Here is a 23,739-nt window from a genome sequence, read left to right as displayed (position 1 = left end):
AAAGAAGGCACAAAGCGGGGCATAAAAACTTATAATATTCTATGACGGCTCCTCGACTCCAACTTGTCCGCGCTTCAGAGCAAGGAAAAATCCATTTTTTAATACCGAGATGTTTCTTTAGATCGTGAGCACGACGCTTAAGCGGAAGAAATCCTGATAGCTAAATCCCAAGTGGTTGGTAGCCCAATCACGTGCAGAGCGAAAAGCTGCTTTAAAAGTAAAGATTTGGAAGAAGAAGAAGAAGACCCTTATGATCCCTCCCAATATAGTCTGGATACACTAAATCTTCAATTTGCCTTCTTTGGGCTCCTTCAATTGTCTAGTAATTCTTTGGCATTCGAGGCTAGTTTCTGCACACGCCACTCTTCGAAGCCCACACCATAAAAGGGTCTGACCTCCATTGACTTTTGAAGAGCCAGGATGTTAACATCAGTTAAGAACCGGATGTATGTGTGTGTGTGTGTGTGTGTGTGTGTGTCCACGTCTGTATGCAACGATCAAGTGTGCCCGTGGCTCCCAGCATGGCTGAGTGGCAAATCTTGCTGTCCACTTAAAGGTCAGTACCGACCCTCATGCAACCCCCGCCGCTATTTATAATCAGCCCCCAGCTTCAAACGGCTGCGGCACAAAGAGACAGCAGAGATGGAGAGATCAGCGATGGAGCTAAACATACCAGGCCGACACTTTTCCTTCACCCCCAACTGCTGTGTCACATTTCTAGGCCTGTGTGTCATCGATGAACGAGTCTGACGTAAACGCAGATGCCGCTGGAGTTATACCCTTGTCTTCTTTCGACATGTCATCACTATATATCATAACGTATACAATCAAAATATATTATCTTCTTCTTCTTTCGGCGCTCCCTTCAAGTGTCTCCACAGAGAACTCACTTCCTCCATTTAACCCTATCCTCTGTATCCTCTCTCCCTCCATTCATCAACTCCTCCAACCTCAGCATCCTTCTACCCAGGTGTTCACCATCCCTCCTCTGTCCATGTACAAACTATCAGAGAGTGACTTTATATCCGGGACATCTACCATGTGCTGTCCCTCTGACGGGACTTATACCTGCACCTCTCCATCTTCCTTATTCCCAAAGAAAACATCCACATCTTCATCTCTGCTTCATCTTTCTCCACCCTCTCCATTGCTCTGGACTATTGACCCTTGCTACTTCTATCTCCACTCTCCATAGCCTCACAGTGCCACTTGCGTCCCTCTCACAGTTAATATCTATCTCACAAACATCCGGTTATATTGCCCTTTAAAACGACAAACAAGCTTTCCATTCTATCTTCTAACCTGAGCTGACAGTCAGAAATCTAAGGGATTTGAGGATGTGCAGATAAAGAGGCGTGATGTTCTCTCCATCCTACAAACTGGAGTCACGGCACAACAATCCATGCAGAAATCATGTGTTAGCCATCATTGCTGAATACCAGAAGGGACCAAAGGCCAGACAGGATGGGAGGTATCCCCAGAAAGGTTAGACCAGCCAGGTGAGAGCCCCAAACCTGTGGCTGAGAGAGCCCAGATTCTTCAGCTCCAGATCAGCCAATCCACCAAATTATTCACTCTGTGTGATTTGGAAAGGCAGATGTAGACTGAACTCTTATTTATGCCCTTAAACCATATAAAACATACGTTTCCTTCGCTACAAAGCGTCTGAATCAGACTGAATCAGAGCTGACGAGACATTTCAAATATGTTTGTTCAGCTATAATCTGACAAGGATGCAAGAGAAGCCGACAACTTTAGGCAAAGAGCGTATGACAGACATTGGAGTATCTGACTGTTAGCTCATATTTTATCTGGAATGAAGTTGTGGAAATTATCGCTGAAATCGAGCAGTGCCACGATTGGTACATCTGAATAATCTTAATACCTGTCTCTGAAATTATGTTTCTTGTTTTTTTTTTTTTTGTAAAACACAGTAAAACCATGCACCTTTTATTCTGATTTTAAAAGATGCGCTGAATGCTGTACACTCAAAAACTACCCGAACCTTTGGAACGACCACACGTTCCGGCTGGTTCCCCCTCATCTTCTGGTTAACAAACAAAACAGAAAAATGATACATCTCACCGTCTATGAACAAAACATGCACACATCTGATTTGGCACTAGCAGAGAGTCCACGCTCTTGCCTCTCCACTGTGAGCAGCAGCATCAGCTGGGACTTGGACTTCACCTGCTGCATGGAGACTCTTTTGGCGGTCACCCTGCTTGGATCTCATCCGACCTGCGGGATGTTTCCGACACTTTGCCCGCTTTGGACCAGACTCTTTTGTCTCGCTCTCACATTGGCCTTTCTTATCCTCTGTTCAGTCGTTCATCTTTATCTGGTCCATACTTTCTTTTTGGCCCCTCTTAATCTATCAGTCACATGTCTGTCATTAGAATATGTGAGACTTCCTCCTCACAGGCAAGACGATCCCTAGCTTTGGTTTCTCCCCATGTCAGCATGGGGTTCCTCCGGGTTCCTCCCAAAGTCCAAAAGCATACAGGAGGTTCACTGGAGATGTGTGAAAAAGAGGGTGAATAGTTGTATGGACCAGTCCAGGGTGAACACGGTATTTGAATCAATTAATTGATATTTATTCTACCAAAAAACTCAGGCTTCCTCAGATGACACAGTGAGGAAACCACTTTTGACCAATTTTAGCTGTGTACCAACAATGCAGACAGCAGTTAGCGCAATAGGAATTTGCAAAAACAACAGGCTGTGTGACAGAGAAAAGACTTTTTATTGGAGGGGCGCTAAAACTTCAGAAGTATTAATCCCCTGAGAAGAATAGCGCTTCACTACTTTTTACAGCTAGATACTCAAAAGCTTATTAAAGGATTTCACATAAAGGGAATCACCCACATGAGCTTTAGAACAGCGATTTTTATCCCAGCACATAATTGCAACCAAATTACAATAATTGTGCCAATTAAAGTAATCCTGAATGAAGAAAGTGTCATCTTAATGTTTCAGTACTTGAGATAAGAGTCCCTCTAATTAAGACTGAATTAGCAGGCTACATGCTCATTCAGAGCGTGATTAGAGGGAGAGAAAAAAAAGTTTGAAGTGTCCAAGAAGTGCCTGCATCCAGTCATGTCTGTGCATCTGTGCATGCGGCATTTTTAGGTGGATGAATATAGAGTCTGGGTGGAGAAACGAAGGGAGACGGCGAAAGGAAGGAGAGGGATAGCTTGTTCCGCAAAAGAACAACAAAGCAGGAAGTGCATTTGATATTAAAGAGTGACTGTTTCTTCGTTGTCTCTATTATGTACCAAATACAACTAAATAAATAAAAATGAAGCTAATCTAGAGGGTGCTTTCTCGGAGAACACTGACCCAATTATCCATAAAAATAAATGAAAATTAATGAATACTCTTTAAATATGAGTACAATGTCTGCTATTAGCGGGTAAACACACCGTCCTGTTTGAGGGGTTAAATAATGTATGCGTTTAAATACATTTGGAAGCATGTATAAAAACAAAAAAATAAAACATGAAGCAAAATAACCTCTTGAGGTGGAAAAATGAATTCATATGTGGCTTTTATGCATGGCAACAGCTCAGAGAACTCACCAGCGGCTAACTGGTCTTTGTCAGCGTACGCCCAAATCAGCAGGGAACAGTTACGTGCCGCTATTACAATTTATTTCATTATATATCCTCAACTTTGCATTCATTCTTTTTCCAAAAACTGAATTCTCTCCGTGTGTGTGTGCAGACTTTCATATCAAACTATTTTCATGATGTTTCCAACACCACGGGCAAAACAAGTGGGCCTGTTCCATCCTCAGTTTAAGTACCCATCCTTAACCGTATCTGACAACAATTTTGTCTGCGGTGTTCTGCTTCCTACGCTTTGTGAATACGTGTGTGTGTGTGTGTGTGTGTGTGTGTGTGTGTGTGTGTGTGTGTGTGCTTGTTTGTTGAACACAGCCTGCATCTCAGGGTCTGATTAATTACACTGATTCTCAGAGGATTTGGGGTGACATATGTTCTTGCACTGGTGTGAGAGCTAGGTGTGTGACAGCTTGTGTATATACATGTGTGTGTGTGTGTGTGTGTATGTGCGTGTGTGTGTGTGTGTATGTGCGTGTGTGTGTGTGTGTATGTGCGTGTGTGTGTGTATACACCAGTGTTATGTGTGATGTGTTGTGTGCATGCATATGTTGGATTGCAAAGTCTTGTAATGGCTTTAGTACACAAGCACTAAATGGCTTTAGCACCCTCATACATGTGCGCATTAGTGCGTCTACAACTTTCAGTTCAAGGAATAGTTTAGTGTGTGTGTGGGTGTGTGTTTTGAGCAGAAGCGCCAGGAACACACCTAAGTGCGGCGAGGGCATCCTGGCACAGACAGGGCACCAGATGTCAGAGCAGAGCAGGAACCTGCTCGGCGGACCAGTGACACTTTTTTCTTTTTTTTTCCCTCCAAAGCTGAAAACGAGATCTGGGCATCCAAGAATAAACCCTGTGCCCCCCCGAATCCGCCTCCGTACATCACACATCCAAATATCCAAATATGTTAATCCCTCATCTGAAAAGGAACTACTTTGATTCCTAAACAAATCTCACATAAAACATAAAAACGCATCACTACAGGATATAGAACGCCTGAACTCATTTACCTGAATTCATTTACCACCACAAAGAGCGCGGCCTAATTTCCCATTTGTTCGTAGGTCGTTGCCGAATGCTGATTCATCAGATCTTCTACATCCTGGCTTGCTGGAAAGTCCCTCTCACTTCGGTAATGGTGAGAGGCTAGTTATCGACAAGACAACTGAAATATCACCGGCTTCCCCTCAATCAGGCCAACTCTAATGTCCACAAGCCAGGATAACTACCGCTGAACAGGTTTTCATGATACATTTGTTGTTTCGGAATGAAGAAAGGGGTCCCTTTGGAGTAATGGGACACACCCACCTCTGGCTTTGACAGTTAGAGAGATGTGACCCAGACTTTTTGTTTTGACAATAGATGTCAGATCCTGGTGGGGCAAAGACAAATTAATAAGCAGCTATGGCTTCAAGTCACCGGCAAACAATAACTGCCAGCAGCGATTCACCAAAGATCGTAAATCGTTGGTCTACTGGCCCCCTCCCCCAATCAGCCCAAAAAAAAAACAACAAACAAACACATGTACATTTTACTGTTGGATGTGCAGCAGCTCTCCTTGCACACTCTGCATTTTCATATTCCTAACCCGGCTGATCAATTACACCAAATCCGCGTATTTGCTTGGATGTTTTCTGTCAGGCGCTTTGAAAGCAAATACAACCACATGGCTGTTGTTTCTGGTTTTAGTATTTATTTTCCTCTCACTGACCAAATATTGTGAGACACATTGCAACTGTAAATCAGTGGAAGAATAAAGTGAAAATAAAATGAGATCAATTGCCCTATTGCTGGTTTGCATGTAAGATCAGGAGACTTAAACAGGAAATGCAATATAGGTTGATATTTAGAGTATGTAACCCGTGGTGTGTAGCAGCTGCTGTCTGGGTCAGTGTGAACACTACACGATTGATTTAACTCGAGGCTTGATTTGCTGGACAGAACTAAGATCCCCATTTATGCGGGCTTGTAACCTCGCTCTACTCCCAGGGTTGCAGTGGGTCAATCTACCGGTTTATTGGCTGCTTGTCAACAGTTATCATGTTCTGAGACAACAAGACTGAGGGAAAGTAACATATAAGGGTCATTAACTTTAGCATAGTGGGCTAAAACTGAAAAAATCTAGAGGCAGGACAAAGCTAAGTGAGCTAGGTTTGATCAAGGCTGAGATAGAAGCTCCTAAAAAAGCGTTGACACTGAGGATGAAGCATTGAAGGTCGGTACATAACAATGAGTCAGTAACCTCCAAATTAAAATTTCAAGTTGTTTCATCAGTAAAAACAATGGGAGCTTTAAACTGACTGACACGCATGCACCGCTTATGATTCTATTCTGTTTTATATCAATGTGCACAGCACACCAAACTGCTCATCCATTTCTCGAGGCATAATTCGTACTTTGCGATGCAGCAAGTGGCAGACGCATCTCAGCTGCACTCTTTGTGTGCATGTCATTGAACATTTGAATGAGCTGGATCGGTGTGGGCCAATATTGGCTCTCTCCCTCTGGTACCTCGCAGTGGTCTGAGCAAAGTAGCCCACAAACTTAGCATTAATGCAAAAAAAACAAAAGAAAAAAAAAAATCACTGGGGTTATTAAACGATTACACATTCTCCATCAGATTAAAAAGGCTGTACTGACCCGCTACTGCTACAGGAATTAAAACTTGCACAATAACAGCCCTGAATTAGCGTCTGTTACAAATCGGCAAGTACAAAATCCATACAGATGCACTTTTAAGGCCTTTGTAAAAAATATTGGGACTTTACAAAAAAAGAAAAAAAGGGCTCTACCGAGCGTCAAACCTATGTTTCATTAATTTTCTCCAACAGAAGTGGGGATATACAGATAAAATATTCTGTTTTGTGTTATTCATCCAGGCTACTATTTACAAACTACAATGTGCCTGGTGTTCTGAGCAGAGCGGCCTTGTAAGCCCCTCCACGGCAAAGAAGAGAGAGGAAGTGCACGCTTGTGACTTAGATACATGGCGACAGTTGACCTATAAGGGGTTGACTCACTCCATGTTCACTTCACCACTAATATATTCACTTATTAACGCTCAGGGGCTGTGCATGCTGTGCAAAATGGCTGAGCACGACAAACCCCTGCATATGCATGTTGAGACACAATGGCCGGCGTGTAAACAGGGACCGAGCAAATTGAAATGTGATTTCTATGAGCAAGCACATTGAGCACAAATGTGTTTATTTTCACATCATGCTAAGTAAAAGGACAACTCGGGAGATGTAATAAGCCTTGTTTCAAACGGACTGACGGATATGAGATGTGGCCTGGGGTCCTGAGGGGCCAATCAAGTGGCGATCCATCGCTTGGGGAAAATACCAAATTGCTCATCCAGAGCAACAAAGGGGCCCAAAGTACTTCTGATCATATGAAAAAGGATGAAAAGAGCAAAGATACAAGAAGACACACAGACTAAGACCTGCGTCTTATCGGGGCAAGATTTGTGCAAGAGATAAAGCCCCCCAGGCGAGGCGTTGTGTTTAGCCTGATTGAGGCTTCCTGTCATCATCATTAACTCAGCCTCACCGACGGCCACGGCAGAACAGAGCGGCCATTTGGAAAGACACCCGGCGAGGACAGAGACAAAGAAAGACAGGTCCAAAACAAGATGAGGTCTATATTGCATCTAATGGGCGGTGCAAACTCAATCCCACACTGCGGTGAGGTCCCTCCAAACCAAGTACGTCTGTGGATGTAGAAGCGAATTGACGGCTAAGCATTTCACACTAAGATGCCACCAAATCTCCCAGTTTTACTTTTCACGGTAATGACGGTAAATCACGCATTGACTTAAACGTAGCGGCAGTGACACATTGTTGTGCGTCGGTCGACATTTACCGAAGGCAGAGATCATTATATTCCCTTGAAAAAAGACTGCGTCTTCAGGGTGCTTTGCATTCTCACCAAGACTGAGTACACTTAACATTTAATTTCCAGAAAAAAAGGCAACAACTAGAAAGTGCAGCCTGTTGTCCTTTTGCAAAACAAATGGCACAAACCTGGTCTAATGAAGCGGCGCTTTTCAATGGATTCGGGGGGGAGGGAGGGCTGTCTGCTGGATCTAACTGGCTGACTGGCTGACAGTAACTGTCTGTGACACTTCCCCGCCGCAGGAGTCGTAGGCGCTAGTGTATTGTGACAGAGTGCAACCTTTAAAGGCCAGCGACTGATGCACAACAGCACTCAAACTCAGTGACCAGGCTCCTGCTGTGTTCTTTTATTGCAGCGAGTAGACCGAAAGCATCCGTGGCCACACACATATGGAGGCACAAACCTTCACCGCCCGACCGTATACCTCTAAAGCTCCGCCTGTCAAGTTCTCTAAAACCGTCGATTCATTCTTGATATCATTATTAAGCATTAATATCTAAAATAATTTGCACCAAAAAACTCAAGAGGCCCTCAATACCACTGTGCGAGGAATCTAAATAATCTACTGCCACCTACTGGTGCCTGACAACACTGAACAAGACACGGCACTGCATATCCTGCGGGGGAGGGGGGTCATGGTTGCACTGAGTGTGAGCTGATTAAGGCCATTAAAAATCATCAGCTTGACATCTGATCCGCTGTCGCTCCTACGTTTGACTGCGGCAGAGAAGATCAGTCCGAGGAGACCGGAACCCGGCGCCAGATGTTTGGAGCCAAGCGTTCATGGAAAAAAAATAGCTGAGCAAAACAGGGATAAAAATCCAAATCTTCATCATAAGTCTGCATCTTGACTCCGCCCAATGTGCTTTCTGGTGACGGATTCACCGCTGATGCAAAGCTGCGATCTCCCGCTCGCGGTAAACGCCGCCTCACTGCAGAACGGCAGACATTTCCTCAACAACATAACCTTTTCGTAATCTAATCAACATCATAACAGCTTTTCTCTGATGATGCTTTCTCCCTGAGTGCTATCTTCTGCTGTCTTCCGGCAGGTTAACAGCCCCCCACCCAACCACCCACCCAGAGATATCTGCTGAATATCAAGAAATAGAAGTAATTTCCCACAATTAAAAAAACACCGCCGATCAACGTCTTGAAGATATATCACTGGCAATACTTGGAAATGATTGGATTTTTAACCATCTCCTCGCATGTGTACCTCTCATAGATGGTCTTGAGAGAAACCTGATCGGACACCCCGTCGGTCTCTTCCAGAAAGAGGATGATCCACGATGTCCTGTAGGGCCACTCCTCTGTCAGATTGATCCACGACGCCAGCCGATCCCAGTTGAAGATAATCTGATTGGCTCTCAACAGGCGACCTGTCAGAAATAGCACCTAGGTTCATGGACTTGTGCAACCCAATGCAGTGTATATGTTTTATGAACAATAAGCAGCAGCACGCCGGACACATGAGTCACCTTGGGGTGTTTATGTAATTTTTTTTTCTTTTCTTTACCTGTGATAGAGACGATGTTGAGAAGCCTCCTCATGGTCTGAGGACTGATGTCACTAAACCAGTCTTCGGTCACAAGGAGCTTGGTCAAATCGAAGGACATCTGTCTGGTGATGGTCCTCTGCATCTGGCGACGCCGATACGTGTCCTTGATAGATAAATTAGTGCGTCTGAGATTTCAAATATTTGGCGCCACGGTTCGTCCAGCTGGCATGACGAGATGAACGTATGTCCAAGAATCCGAACGTTCTAATTGTTTTAATGCGTCCTGCATCATCTAATCATGGTACTTAATATCAAGTGACAGAAATTTGATCATTAAAGGTCTAGAGTTTGCAGCACAATCATGGGACAGGGAAAAGTAATCGCCTACTTGAAACCGAGATAAGATATTGTGTCAGGAAGACTTAGGATTTAGATCCCTGAAGATCTGACGGCAGAAACAAAAGCTTAACTTTGCTTCTAACACTAGCAGAGCCACAAGCCGCGCATCATGAGACAGTAGAGCAGGTCCTTCGGGGTCACCATGTGACTCGGGGCCAAGTCGTTGTAAAACCTTACGCTTGATTAGACGGGACAAAAAGATGCATAGTTGCAGGCGGTGCAACCTCTCCAAGTCCCATCTGCATTTAACTACATTTCCAATATGCATGACTGAATTTTACCTCCTTAAGTGCTGCTTTGCTCTGGCTCCAGATAGATAAAATGTTGTTTGTATATCAATACACTATGACCATGTTATTAGCAAAGTAGTCGCAGTGCCCTAAAACCGCACGCAACAATTAAAACATATTTTTCAAATCACACAATCCCCCCCTGCCTTCCATTGCACATCATCTCCATCTAAAGAAAGACATTCTCTGTGACTGCGGGGAGACAAAAATCAAAGAGCCACTGTCCAAGACAGAATAGTCATGACACACAGGCCAGCCATTGACACAGATCTACCGGAGAAGATCTGTGATGATATCAGACAGCTGCCATGGTCATGAGCCAAGCCAAGGCTTTTGGTAGACTTTGAAGTCCTAATACTGGTCCCATGACCTCTTTCTCTGACAGATCAAACATATGGCCACCACTCAGTCTGGGCGGAAAAAGGTCCACGATAAAGATAGATTTCCACTATGCTTGACGCGCGTTTGTTTTTCAGTCGCGCTATAGATTTCTATGGATCGGTAAAGACGCTCAAATACGAGTCTCGTAAGATCATTCAAAGTTGTGTTCATTTGCTTCCGATGAGAGGATACAAGGTGGAAGAGATACCCGTGTCATCTTCGACTAGAGAAGGGAAAGGAAAACGTCTGTAATTCATTTTCCCCTCGTTGTAACCTGCTGCTCAGAGGGCCCTCCTGCCAAGAACTTGGAGATGGCAGAGAGCAAGCCAGAAAGAATAAATAAAATAATAATAAAAGGGACAAGAGAAGTGTTTGGGGGGGGGTTTGTAGTAAGGTCCTGGGAGGGGGAAAGGTAATCAGCGCTAGCAGCAGAGTCACTTAGCCTCCTGCCAGCAGACCCGGTGCCAGTGTTTTGTCACGGGGACCCACTGCTGCTCGGCCCTGTCATTAGGCTGTGGCAAAGCAGCAGGAAGGATAAACAGCCATTACATCAATTAGACCGGGAACCTTGGCTGCACATCGGGCACCTCTCTCTTTCCATCTCCATGTGTCTCTTTCTGTCCTCTGGCCTCTGCCGGCCTGAGCTGGACACCCCACCTTCAGGAGGCGGCGGAAACCGGGGTAGTGGGGTTTGTCTAAGGGACGAAAACCCTTTCATTTCACAAACAGTGCGACGATTTTTTTGAATTCGATATAATCGCTCAAACCTTTAACCTTTGAGGCTGGGACGTGTGCAGCACATCAGAGCGGCATGAGAAACGCTGCACATTCTGAACTATCACTGAGCTACTGCACCTGTGTTGTATAGATTTATTATATCTCATCTATTCGTACTCAGTCTCTGAGATTTGGCCACTACGTGCATTTTCCCTACTACGTGCATTGCTGAGGAAGAAATTCGAAGAGACTCTACCCTGCGGTTGAGGGCAGTCTTACTGCCAAACTTGCCCGGATCTTGACCCATGCCGATCTGAGAAATCTTCTTGTCTACGTCCTCGTGCCATCCTGTGAGGGCGACGGAGAGGCGGAGGAAGTAAGATGTCGCATGTAATACAGAATTTGAGAAGGCATCGCATTCAGCGATTCAGATCCCTTCACCTTCTGCGGGTAGTGCCTCTCCGTTGGAGGGGGCCGCTGTGCACAGCTTCTTGGCCGTACTGAGACCTCTGCTGTTGAGGAACACCGGCAGGTGGACGATGTTTCTCATGTAGTCGTGACCATTGATGTTGGAGTCCCTCAGCACGCTGTTGAGGTTCTGGTTGATGGCTTTGATGATTATGTGAGGGTCACTTGCAAAGATGGAAATGAAAGGCCCCTTGGAGAAGAGTACTCTCACCTGGCGGAGGAAAGGGGAAACCGTGAGATAGCCTGTGAGATGCACGGAGGCAAAGCATATTCACTCAAGAAGATTGTGGAACTTGCAGTTTGGTTGTGTATTTCAGTTTGATGATATTTTCTCCCAAACGCCAATTGTTTAACAGCGACATAAAACTTTGCCGATGCAGATTTTGATCATCTATTGTTTTGATACAGTTTGACATATGATTTGCAGTAGATTCATCACGAATGCATCCGCGTATTTAAATCGGTTCCACAAGGATGAATTACTGCACAACATACTCTGACATGTATGTTAGTCATTAAAACACAAAACTCGATAAACTAGAGTAATATAACACAGCCTATGTAATAAATACATTTACATTGGGAAGTACATTTTGGTTGACTGGGTAAGTCATATAGGACTTCTACTTGTAGAGCACATTGATACTACAGTATATGCACAGTTACTAGAATAAAGGCTTATAATTCTTCGTCCACACTTTTCATTCCACACGATGTGAGTATGGGAAGTTTACAATAATGTCCGTCCATCGCTCAGAGTCAGCCTCTGGTTTGGAGACAAAGAAAAGTCAGGAATTTCTGATGGATTCTGACCACGGGCTTCGATCAGCGTTGTTTACAGTGGCTTCTCAGGCCTCAGAGGAGGTATGCGCTGGAGAGGGCCCTCCGAGTTCTATACATGCAATCATGTGCTGGGCTTTTCATAGCAATGTGTGTCAGTCATATAAAACTGATTTCAGCACAATGCAGCCCTCTGTGGAGCAGCATACCTTAGTATTAAAAAGGCTAGTTAACAATCTAATCAATCAGCGACAGGGAGGCTGGCAGAAACACTCAGCTTGATGAACGCTGTGCAAGCCAGCAGTGTGTAGCACATGGTGTTGGGGATTTCCACTCGGCTAACTGAGGGACACTGTCCAAGTGTCACAGGACATTGATTTGTGTATCATGTATAAATGGTTTGTTAACCCCTGGCCAGTACCCTCAAGCTCGCCGCACAGGACGGTGAACTTCCACCGCTCCAGCAGCTGTCGACGCACTCATACGGCAACCGCATAATGCACAGTAACTTGTAGCAAAAGCACACTGATTGAATTTAGAAGATTAAAAGATTTAAATTTGATCATTTTTCTAAACTACAAATGATTTAAAGAGGGCTCTGTATGAATTTCTCTGACCAGCAGATGATTTCAGATTGACTGGGAGGCACTTCCAGAGATGGCAAAATTATATTAGCCCACAGGAGGTTGCAACCTACTCTGGGATTACTTCACCAAATAATAATTTGGTTAAAGGAAATTCTATTACAGCAGCTGGGGGAGAAGAATCTTAACTCGGTGCCGAACTCAGGCAGCTGGGAGTTGTCACACACCCAAGCTAGATGTGTGAGCTCTGTGAGCGCAGGTGAAAACCCCCCGATGAAAATAACAGGGCTGTCTCGAGGTCACAAATCACATTGGATGACAGATGTTGTAAAATCTAATTCTTCCATGTTACTGGGTCATCCATCAAGAAAAAAAAAAGAGGTACATAATTTGTGACGTGCAAACACACACCGTGTCCAGCATCTGCAGCACTTTGTCCTGCTCGCAGGCGTCCAGCCCATCAATGATGACGACCATCCGTGTCTGGTTCTGGGTGAAGCCATCGATAGTTTTGGCCATCTTTGACATCAGCTCCACCTCGTGCTTCAGAACCTGTGGTAAGAGTTGTATGAGGTGTATAAAGATATATTGCTGGATGTTTTTAAATAATCATGTCAATAATTTTCATTATTGCCTGCTATAATCTCAGACCTTCTGCTTGGGAACGGCTAAAGGCTAATCAATGGTCATTTATTTTATTTTGTGTCAATACAAAGTCACTGCAATTAGACCAATCACTGAAAAATCCTGAAAGAACAACCCTTTCTAGCATCTAGTGCTGCAGTTGGAGAATTCCAATAATCTGGATTTGTCCATCAGAGATGGAAACTGCACAAACCTGAATACACAGTTTTAAAGAATCCATTATGACCACAACACTGGGGGGTAGACACCCATTACCTCACCTTCATAAACCCTTCGCTCTTAAGTTTGTGCAAGTTGTTTGCAGCACTGTGCAGGCGCTTCCTCTGGGAATTGAGGACAGAGTCTGCAACTTGCCACCACGTCCTGCAGTTGAGCAGCAGGGCCAGGCCCACCACACACGCCATGGCTATGAGCACGGCGTTAACTGTCAGATTTTCAGGGTCCACCTGATGAACAAAACGGAGGAATGCATGTAATAAGATGTATTCAACTTGGAAGTTGAAGGGCTTTCAACCATCCAATTGTAAAGGATATCCTTCTAGCCAGTACTTGTCATCCCCCTCTGATCACAAACATCAACAGATATGATCAATATGACATCTGCATACCCATTTCCAAAAAAAAAAAACAACACATATTCTGGCTTCATGACAGATTTAGATACCTGTCTAAAAACTTTGTCACTAACTTTCTGGTACAATTGAACCCACCTTGAAGATAGTCAGCAGGGTCATCCCCGTGATCAAGCAGCCAAGTGTCAAGGCAAATAGCACAAAGGAGGGGACGCAGCAGGTTTTCTTCCACTTTTTACCTAACATTTAGGAAGTGAAGGAGGAGGATGAGAGGGAGAAAGAAATTGATGAGCAAAAAGGACCATCAGTCAAAAGTTAAAACCAGGGAAGTTACCTTGGATCTCGTCATTCTTGAAAACCCTGAAAAGCCTGCTGGCCATAAAGCCAAACTCCCTCTCACAGGCATCTGAGAGCGTGGCAATCATCTCAGCCATGGAGGTCTCGCCGCCAACGCTGGATAGACGGTTGTAATCCGTGAACAAGAACCTGTGTGACGACAGAGGTGGAGACTGGGGTGAGACTGGAGTTACAGCGTTGCAATAACCCATGGCCAAGTCAGTCTAATCAACTGAAATGATTGAAACATTACATCTCTACATTTTGGTTTCATGTCACTTCTCCGGGACTTTTTTACAGAAGTTTAAAAACGACTAGATTCTCCTCCTCTTCATTTCCTTTGGCTGCTCCCTTCAGGAGCCACAGCCAATCATCTGCCTCTATCTAACCCTCTCCTCTCACACCAACTAATTTCCTGTCCTCTCCCCTCTTCCTCTTCCCTCTTCCATCTATAAACCTCCTCTCTGGTCTCTGGTCTCTGGCAGCACCAGCCTCAGAATCCTTCTGCCCAGATCTTCAGCGTCCCTCCTCCGTCCATGTCCAAACCATCTTAGTGTGACTTTATCTCCAGAACATTTACCATGTGCTGTCCCTCTGATGGACTAATTCCTGATCCTCTCCATGAAGGATCCATGGAAATTCCTGTCCAACCTCATCTTCCAGGCTGTCCATCACCACTGCAAACAAGAAGGGGCTCAGAGCTGACCCCTGATGTAGTCACGCCTCCACTCGGAACTTCTCTGTCACACCCATAGCAAACCTCAACGCAGTGTCACACCTCGCATACATGTCTTGCACCAGCCTAACATATATCTTTGCCACTACAAACTTCCTCATGCAAAAATAGTTCCTCTCTCTGCACCCTGTCGTATCCTTTTTATAGGACTACAAAGGAAACACCCCAGCCTCTGACTGTCTCTGTGCTTCTGCATCAACTCTGTCAAAGCAGATACCGCATCTGTAGTTCCCTTTCTTGGCCTGAAACAACACTGCCGCTTACAAATGCTCACCTCTGCCCTCAGTCTAGCTTCCAACTGCTCTTTGAAAATGGTCGGATTAAGAATAATAATATAAGTGGATTTCAGCACAGTCTCCATTTAAACTAAGTAATTAAATGTAAGATTTATATATCATGAGCACCATAAAGCAAATTGTCCATGTAATGTGATATGAGTCCACGTTTAAATCAGAAGTACGTAGTTCACATATGGTTTAAATTCAACAATGCATGTTGAATCGGCCTCCAAACAACATGCCTGCTCTTCTGAGGTAGAAGGGCTCCTTGTTGCGGGGCTCTTTCAAAGCAGAGGAGACAAGTTTGTGAGGACACACTTTGTTAAAGCACAGTGTGAAGAAAAGCTAAACAGAGGGTTACGGGGGGATTTACACAAGATTAAGTTCCCCAAATTTTTAACCGCACCAGCCAAGACCCAGTAAACGGCGATAATTCACCGGGGCTGGGAGAGTGCTGTCCGAATTAAAGAAGTAAGAGGTAGACTGTTCAGAAAGAGAGATGTTATTGCGACTGAATTATTGTTGGGGAAAACAGACTTTTGCCAAGGTAACTGTACAGCGGGCATTATCCAGTGAGTCAGCGTCACCTGACAGGCAGTGCGCGGGTCGTCTGCTCGGGAAGCTCGGGGGGGTTGACGAACATCAGCTTCAGCAGGAGCTCCAGGTAGCCGACCTGCCGGGCCAGGCGGGTGCTGATGACCCACGCCCAGGTCCAGTTCTCTCTCTCTCGTCTGCTGCCGAAGTACACCAACACTGCAGGAGATGGAGCGGTCAGAAATGGTGATCTATCGACTAGAGCCAGACACACGTCGGGTCATAATGCTCTATTATGTCAAAACATTCTCAATGGACTTCAGTCAAGTGTTGGCATTATCGACTGATTCAAAAACTTGAAGACGGAAAATAATTCAGCAATTTCTCATCATTGGCTGTCCAACAGCGCCCTCTAGTGGTGATTCAGAGCACAGCAGCTAAGCTCCAACTGAGACCCAATTGCCCAGATGAGTGAAAAGAAAATTTCAGTGATTCTTTTCTGAACTGTTGTCATACTCTTACGGCATCTCTCTATTTCCAGCCTGGTTATCCTCAGCACATCAGTCCTGCAGTGCTCTGACAGCAGCGTTTTCTGGCATGCAAATGAGCCACGAATGGGATAAAAATTGAAAACATAAGAGAACAGCCTCCTGGTTGCTACTTTTGGAAAACTATCACAAAACAATATAAGATAATGTAATTATAACCATGTGACATCACATCGTTTCATTTCTAAGGCTGCTAAACCAGCCTGACGATCTTTTCAGATGTCGGGTTTATGTCTGCGGAAAGTGTGTGTTAATACCAAAGAAGATGTAGAGCAAGGTGAGGAGACTGAGAGAAACAGCAATGGCCAGCCTGTGGTCGACAGTGAAGCCCAAGACCAGGGCCACGGAGCCACTGAGGAGGAGCGTGAGGAAGACCACCAGCCATGAAAACTGGAAGAGCGGCTGGATCTGCTGGCCCGCGAAGGTTTTCATCTCATCTGATAAAACAGGGGAGAGGGAAAAAGTCGGGAAAATATTCCAAGTCACATGAGATCAATAGAAAATAGATGAAAAGTTTAAAGTTGTTTTTTGAAACTTCTCATCCATGAGTAGGTCGTCCTTACCCTCCAGTTTTTTAAGGAGGAATGATTTCCCACTGCCCCACTGGGCATACAGACCCACGCAGATGGGTGGCTGCATGGTGGGCTCGCTCAAAATGTCCGCAAGTGCACTGCTATACAGGTCATAACCCAACATGTCCCCATCAGACTCAGAGGGAGACAGGTGCTCTGCAAGAAAGAAGGGAACTGTCTGGAGAGAGACCTCAAGAAAAGGAGGAAGATCACGTGACTACTTTCTTAATTCAATGGAACAAGGTTATGCAGCTCATCATACTGGCTCCAAATATTTGTGTAAGGATGCTTTTCTGGTGGGTGCAGTCAATGTTGTACGGTGTCTCTCCAGCCTTGTTCGGTCTGTACAGCAGGCGGCCGTCTTTTGGGTTCCTCAACAGAAGCTCGGCCAGTTTCCGACTCCTCCCTCTGATTGCAATATGGAGGGGCGTGTCGCCTTTCTTTGTGCGAGAGCAAAAAAAAAAAAAACCAACTTCAACTGAAATACTGTGCAAATTACTACCACAAGTTTGAAAATTGTGAAGGCTAACTCTGCAGCTATCACCATAAAATAGTACTCAGAGAGGTCTGTCAATGCAAAAAGGATCCCTTTATGTCAAATGTCCTAATCAATATCCAGCACTGCGATTCCCCCTCCGGATACGTGGAACAAAAACCTTGGGACTGAGCAAAGCAGACCATACCGCTGATCTGTACACCTCCGGTGTGTTACTTGATGTACCTTGTCCACAGCAGACACCTTAGCCCCTCTGTCTAGCAGCAGCTCCACGATCTCGATGTTTCTCATTTTGGTGGCTTTGATAAGTGGGGTTTCTCCGTCCTGTAATAGGGCACACATGGCACGTTTTTTTTTTGTTTTTTTTTTTAACATTTTGCAAACGCTTCTATAATCTACACATGGACATTCTTTAAATAAGTGAAGGCAGGTTCTTATTCTCCATTTCAGATTTAATCACACATCTGGTATCAGCAGAGTGTACGAACAAGGGCATATGTAGATGTTATTATGACAATTAAAAATACAGTCATACCTTGGTACAGCTCTCAGTTTCAGGGTTGCACTGCAGGATGTCTCGCACCATAGTTGCGTTGCCCTTCTCCACCGCCCAGTAGAGGGCAGTCTTTCCATCCTGATGTAGATGGAGAAACACTAGTTTTACGCACTAAAATACCATATAGACACAAAAAGACCTGCTGCTGGGAAACAATTTGGATCAAGTGGAATGTCTATTATTTATCTAACCCAGTATTAAACTCATAAGCAGCATTATTACTAAAGTGTCAGTCTGCAGCTGTCTATGAAGCAGAACATTTGTGATTATACCCCAAATCAAAGCAGCAATGTGTGTCAGAGTGACAGTAAGTGCTATTAAACACCAATTCAGCAGCAGTGGCAGGTAAGTGATTTTCCTACCGGGCCTCTGACGTCAATATCTGCATATTTGTTGAGGAGAGCTCTGACTATCTCCACATGGCCACCTCTCACTGCTCCAATCAGCATTGTCTCCCCACTCTGGAAGAGAAAGGAGAACAGAGTGAGAAAGAGAAGTATCTAATTTCCTCTGCGGTGTTTGGCAGGTTACCCTCCTATACGATTCCATCCTGAACAGAAGGAGGCGAGAGGCCTTACCCTGTCCGGGATATTCACATAGGTGCCGGCATCCAGGAGGTCCTCGACAATTTCTGTATGTCCGTCCTTGGCGGCAATGGCCAGGGCCGTGTTGCCATCTTTGTCCGTCATGTTGACATTGGGGTTCCTCTTCAACAGTTCCTTCACCACCTTCGTGAAGCCACCTTTCACTGCCACAATCAAAGCGGTCATCGAGTTCTGCAAAGACACGGACGGAGGCTATTGGTGCTTCAAACAGTCCCGATGTTTAGGGGGCTTAAGGAGTCAAGTTAGTGCTCTGGGTGACAAATGTCCACAGGAATGCAGGGGTCCTCGACCTATGTCAGACGTGCGTTCCCATCGTACCTACGTCAAGAAACAGAACTAGGCCATAGGAAAAAGGGGAGAACATAATGATAATACAGAAAAATTACAAGAATGAAACGGTGATAAAGAAACAAATGTAAAAATTGAGAACAATCGCCAAAATGACAAATGACACTCAACAATTCTCTTGGGGGGGGAGGCTGCATGCTTCTTACTAAACTACTCCCCTGAACAATATAAGGTCAACAACCACTTTTCAGTGCCCTGTTCTGGCAGGATCAATAAACGACGCATTAACCTGTGCAGCAGCAGAACCTGCAGTGTTACTGGAAAACTGAGGCAACAATCCTATCACATAACTCAATTCAGAAGACGTCATCTGACCATCTGACGCTCAACATTTCATGAGGTGGCATGCAACTGAGAAAATATGGCTTTTTGCGCCATCGAAAAACAGTTGTAAGGCAGAAAAATCTGCCAAACACAGATGTGTTTGAACAAAAGACAATCCTTTTGGATTTTTAAAGGTGAGTCTCAGTGTTGTCTTGTGCTTCACGCTGCAAAGCTCTGATTCCTGTGGGGAAAACAGGCACCATCACCCCTCTAAGATATCCATATCTCTGACCATGACTGTTCTGGATTAGTAGAAAACACAACAGAAAAATTACGAGGAGAGGAATAGAAAAATCTACTTACGGCTCCTTCCTGGTCAACATCAGCTCCATTGGCAAGAAGGTGCATAACACTTTCATAGTGGCCTTTCCTGGCTGCCCAGATCAAGGGAGTGGTTCCATACTACACAGAATAACACAGACATAATAATAAGTGCCAAACCTGACAGGAGTGACATGAACAGCAGCCATTATGGGAACGATATGCAGAAGACAGAGAGTTGGCCAATAGAATAGAACAGAAATACTGTATATTATTGTCTGGTAGACAATAGGTAAGTAGACATTCATTTTAACTTGCTCATGTTACGTTCTGCTTGATCACTGGAAGGTGAAATGCTTCATATCTGGCAAATTGCGGTTACCTTGTCCGAGCAGTTGACCTTGGCTCCGTGCTGTAGCAAGAGATGAACAATCTCGGCATGGCCTCGACCTGCTGCCCAGATGATGGGGTAGACGCTGTACTTTTGGGACAGACGGGGGGGGACAAAGTGGTGAAGTCATGTGGACGGTGACTAAATGGTCTGTGTCAAACCTGCAGTGCTAAAGCTCCGAGCCAACTCACGTGACTGAAACTCGCTCAGTGCGGGTGAGGCTCAAGGTTACGGCTGCAGAGTTCACTATACACAACATTCTGATTCCAATGCTCATAATTTATAAGGGTGTTCTCTCAAGTTCTCTCTGTGTAAGCGACATCAGTCCACTTCAAATGCAAATATAAAACAAAAACAACACGCAAGATACTTGTGACAGCTCTCCTCTTCCCCAGGCAGTCCGAGGCAATTGTAAATTGTAAACTTGCTTGAGTAATATTCATTAAGCTTCAAGAAATGCCATTTATCAAGAGTTGAAAAATGTGGGCACTCAAGTGTATGTAAACTCCCATTGACCATGTTTAGGGTTAGCATGGTTTCCCTGAAGATTATTTTATGGTAACCAAATCAATACAACTATTATTAATGCACTTTTAGCAGTCAGATGTGGCCATACATTGATGACCGCCATCATGAGAGGAGGTTGAAAACACGTCCAGTCCTGTTACCTGACCGGTGATGTTGGGGTTGGCACCTTTCCCCAACAGAAGCTCAGCCACTTCAGTGCGACCTTTGTAGGCTGCCCACATGAGAGCGGTCCAACCTCCCTGCACGGGAAACACACAGGCAGAGCAGATCCATTTCAAACAAAGGATGAGGACGCCAGGCCCTGCTTTGCATAAGATGGGTAAAAACATAATGTTCTGGATATAGATCGACATAAATTGCAATACTCGGCCGGCTAGAGCGGCAATTGTTGTTCATTCTGGACACCGTCCATAAAAGTGAGTCAGTTAGAGTGATAGAAAGACATGCTATTTACAGCAGCAGTGACATGTTTTCCAATGAGTAACCAGCAGTCAGACAGTGGGGTTATTATTGTCAAACAGCAAAGCTCAGACAAAGACAAAGCAGCAATGACTCAGTCAATGTCCTGAGTCCTTTCCATAAAGTCCCAGGGGATAAAAGATGACTGTCCCACAAAGTTTTTACAAAAATATTCACTACTACATCAATGGCTAGGGCTTGAAGCAATACATTTTACCATCTGGCTTATTGATATTTTCCCAATGGCCCCACATCTCTTCCGCTCCAATCATAAATATGTATCTCGCTTGCATATCGCCAGCAGATATGTGCATATGCTGAGCCGCCACTACTCTCCTTGGGAAGATGGCAGTCTCTGAGGGGTCTACATCCTTAAAGTAAATCATATCACTGGCCCATGAGGAGGAAATCAGAGCTTGACAAATGGGATTGCGACAAGAGAGGAGCCATCACACTATTCCTAATTTCATTTCATACCCATTTCAAGGCTAATGCATCATCTGATTCCACCACCGCTGAGGTCGTCACTGCGTTCCGGAGGTTTAAGACCACGTGGTCTCTGGACAGCATACTGATTAATGTTACCGTGCTGGATTAAAAGCATTTATGTCAGGATTCTGAATCAGGAAAAGTCTGCATTCCATGGGCTGAATGGGAAATCCAATCTTATCTTGGAAAAAGTGGGGTAGGGCACCACACTTATTTCTTTTCCCAACCCCTTTCTAACAAACTCTTTTGTTTGTTATGTGTTACACATAACAAAACACAGCTCTTCAGGCTGAAGGATTCCCCGCAGGTGGGCCAGCGCTGCTTTGCACGCCCGGAGCAGGGAACAAAACGTCTCTTTCACATAACAACCGATAAGGAAATGCCCAGAGCCAGGGGCCAATCAAAGTTTAGGGAATTTTGGTAACTGCTATTTACACATCATCCTTATGTGAATAGCTGTGATTTTCAGTCGATGGGACAACATTTTTAAGCAGTCTGTGAGCATTGAATGGTTTTCAAACATGGTAATAACATACATCGAAAAAAAGAAAAACAGTTAGCTGCTTTCCAGGTGTAGTTGGCTGTTTTTTAAGAGGGCAGTTATGGGAGCTCAAGTTTAGTTGCGTGGGTTGAAGTTTAGACTTTCCAGGGGCACAATATGTATATTAGCATGTTTCACTGACGATGTGCAAATAACTGCATGTCATTCTCCATAAGGTTGAATTCACTGTGGTCACACCTTTGTGATCCTTGCTGCCCAACTCTGTAATTTGACATACTTGATTTACACCAGTTTAAACAGACCCATTATACCTTTGTGGAACTCAGAGCACTTTAGAGCATTGCCTCGTTGTTGACCTGAAATCTAGAGACCGAATCAGTGATTAGGGCGAGCACCCAAGGCTGGCACGCCCTTGGGGTTCTTGAAGGTAAAAAGTCCTCTACTATGAAAATGTTAAATATGTAAAACAAAAAAAAAATTAAAAGTGACACCAAAAATCATGACAGAACAAGAAGTCTTTGGGATTTTAATATGTGTGTGTCAGAAAAACACTTTCAAGATGTCCATTCTCCCCTACATGCTGCTACAATATTGATTACAACACACAGAGGATATCTACCCAGATTCAGTATTCTATACCACCACACTAGTGATAAAATATAGCTGTTTAAATCAAAAATATAAAACATTTGTGTTGGTTTTGGACAAATCTCAACATTTTGTGAATGTCAACATTTTGGCAAAAGTCTGAGCAACTTCTCCCCTATATGTGCCCCACCGGTCAAAGACTTGCATTCATGCTCACCATGTCTCGGTGTTCCAAGTTAGCATTGTTCTCCAGCAGCACCCCCACTACCTCCAGGTGGCCCTCCTTGGCGGCAGAGACCAGAGCAGTCCAGCAGTCCTGTAAACACACACACCCTGTTACTGTTTGTATTCCCATTCTCCAGGAAGTCCCGCTGAATGACCCGTACGGAGCTGGCTGCTGTCGGGTATTGGGAATGCCCAGAGCACAATACCCACCAGTTGGTCGTACCAGGTACTCATGAGGGAAAAGTTGCTCAGGGACAAGTGGAGTGGTGTGCCAGCGTGTGTGTGTGTGTGGCTTGTGTAATAGCAGGTTACATTTGTGTGAGCTGATGGTAATGAGAGGTGTTATGTGTTGCTGCACATCCACCTAAGGAGGAGGGTGTTGATGCGCGCGTGGAGGCTGGACCCAAAAAGGGCGTGGGCCATCAGGTGGATCCTGCCATTTAGTCGCGGGGAAAAATTTTCACTAGTGTGTTAAGGCTGGTGATGAGTGGCGAATGACACGGAGCGTAAAGTTTGCTCATTCAGCTGCTTCTGTACCAAACAGGTGACGAGGTAAAAGCAGTCGTGGTGTTTTTCCCCTGCACATTTAATTTGTTCATAATTCCTCAGACGGTATATCCATCATGGGATGTGTCTACATGGCACAGTTCTAGGCGCGTGTATGTGTGTGTGCGCACGTGTCCGTGTGCATATTCATGCTTACAACATCGTCTAAGTTAACGTTGGCTCCTCTCCTAATGAGCTCTTGTGTTATTTCCAGATTTCCTTGCTCTGCCGCCACCATGAGGGGTGTCTGTCCATTCTGAAACAAGGAGAGAGGGAAGGAAATTTATAACCGTTAATAAATGCCAACAAGCTAATTATTTTTTCTGTTTACTGGAACATACTGACGACTCCAGACGAACTAACAGATGGGAGTAGCATCTGATTTGGGCTTCTAAATGTTGCACAGTGAAATACTCTGATAAATGACACACACACACACACACACACACACACACACACACACACACACACACACACACACACAATCGTATGGCAATTCATTGCAACTTTCATTAAAAAACTATTTCCACCAGATTTAAAGCACCTCGCCTATGATCCCA

General features: G+C 44.7%; 1 protein-coding gene across 7 annotated transcripts in view; it reads right to left on the bottom strand.

Annotated features, from left to right (window-relative positions):
• kidins220a (kinase D-interacting substrate 220a) overlaps nt 1–23,739 on the bottom strand; it is a 46,963-nt gene that overhangs the window by 16,948 nt on the left and 6,276 nt on the right. For 6 of the 7 annotated variants that reach the window (XM_086153587.1, XM_086153605.1, XM_086153615.1 and 3 more), the window contains exons 3-23: nt 23,337–23,435; nt 22,626–22,724; nt 20,511–20,609; nt 19,834–19,932; nt 19,494–19,592; nt 18,492–18,689; nt 18,276–18,374; nt 17,893–17,991; nt 17,583–17,681; nt 17,124–17,301; nt 16,853–17,017; nt 16,547–16,726; nt 15,795–15,960; nt 14,192–14,343; nt 13,996–14,096; nt 13,546–13,731; nt 13,052–13,192; nt 11,250–11,487; nt 11,065–11,156; nt 9,040–9,184; nt 8,740–8,902 (exon numbers count right to left, since the gene is read on the bottom strand). In XM_086153587.1, the coding sequence (XP_086009713.1) occupies nt 8,740–8,902; nt 9,040–9,184; nt 11,065–11,156; nt 11,250–11,487; nt 13,052–13,192; nt 13,546–13,731; nt 13,996–14,096; nt 14,192–14,343; nt 15,795–15,960; nt 16,547–16,726; nt 16,853–17,017; nt 17,124–17,301; nt 17,583–17,681; nt 17,893–17,991; nt 18,276–18,374; nt 18,492–18,689; nt 19,494–19,592; nt 19,834–19,932; nt 20,511–20,609; nt 22,626–22,724; nt 23,337–23,435 (2,897 nt within the window). The remainder of the gene's footprint in view (nt 1–8,739; nt 8,903–9,039; nt 9,185–11,064; nt 11,157–11,249; nt 11,488–13,051; nt 13,193–13,545; nt 13,732–13,995; nt 14,097–14,191; nt 14,344–15,794; nt 15,961–16,546; nt 16,727–16,852; nt 17,018–17,123; nt 17,302–17,582; nt 17,682–17,892; nt 17,992–18,275; nt 18,375–18,491; nt 18,690–19,493; nt 19,593–19,833; nt 19,933–20,510; nt 20,610–22,625; nt 22,725–23,336; nt 23,436–23,739) is intronic. The other variant, XM_086153643.1, reaches the window with a different exon arrangement.

The sequence above is a fragment of the Fistularia commersonii genome, chromosome 1, assembly GCF_037954325.1.
Source record: "Fistularia commersonii isolate RoL2024-O1a breed Wild chromosome 1, RoL_Fcom_v1.0, whole genome shotgun sequence".
NCBI lineage: Eukaryota > Metazoa > Chordata > Actinopteri > Syngnathiformes > Fistulariidae > Fistularia > Fistularia commersonii.
The sequence above is the reverse complement of the archived record's forward strand: the minus strand, read 5'-3'. Positions and strand labels throughout refer to the sequence as shown.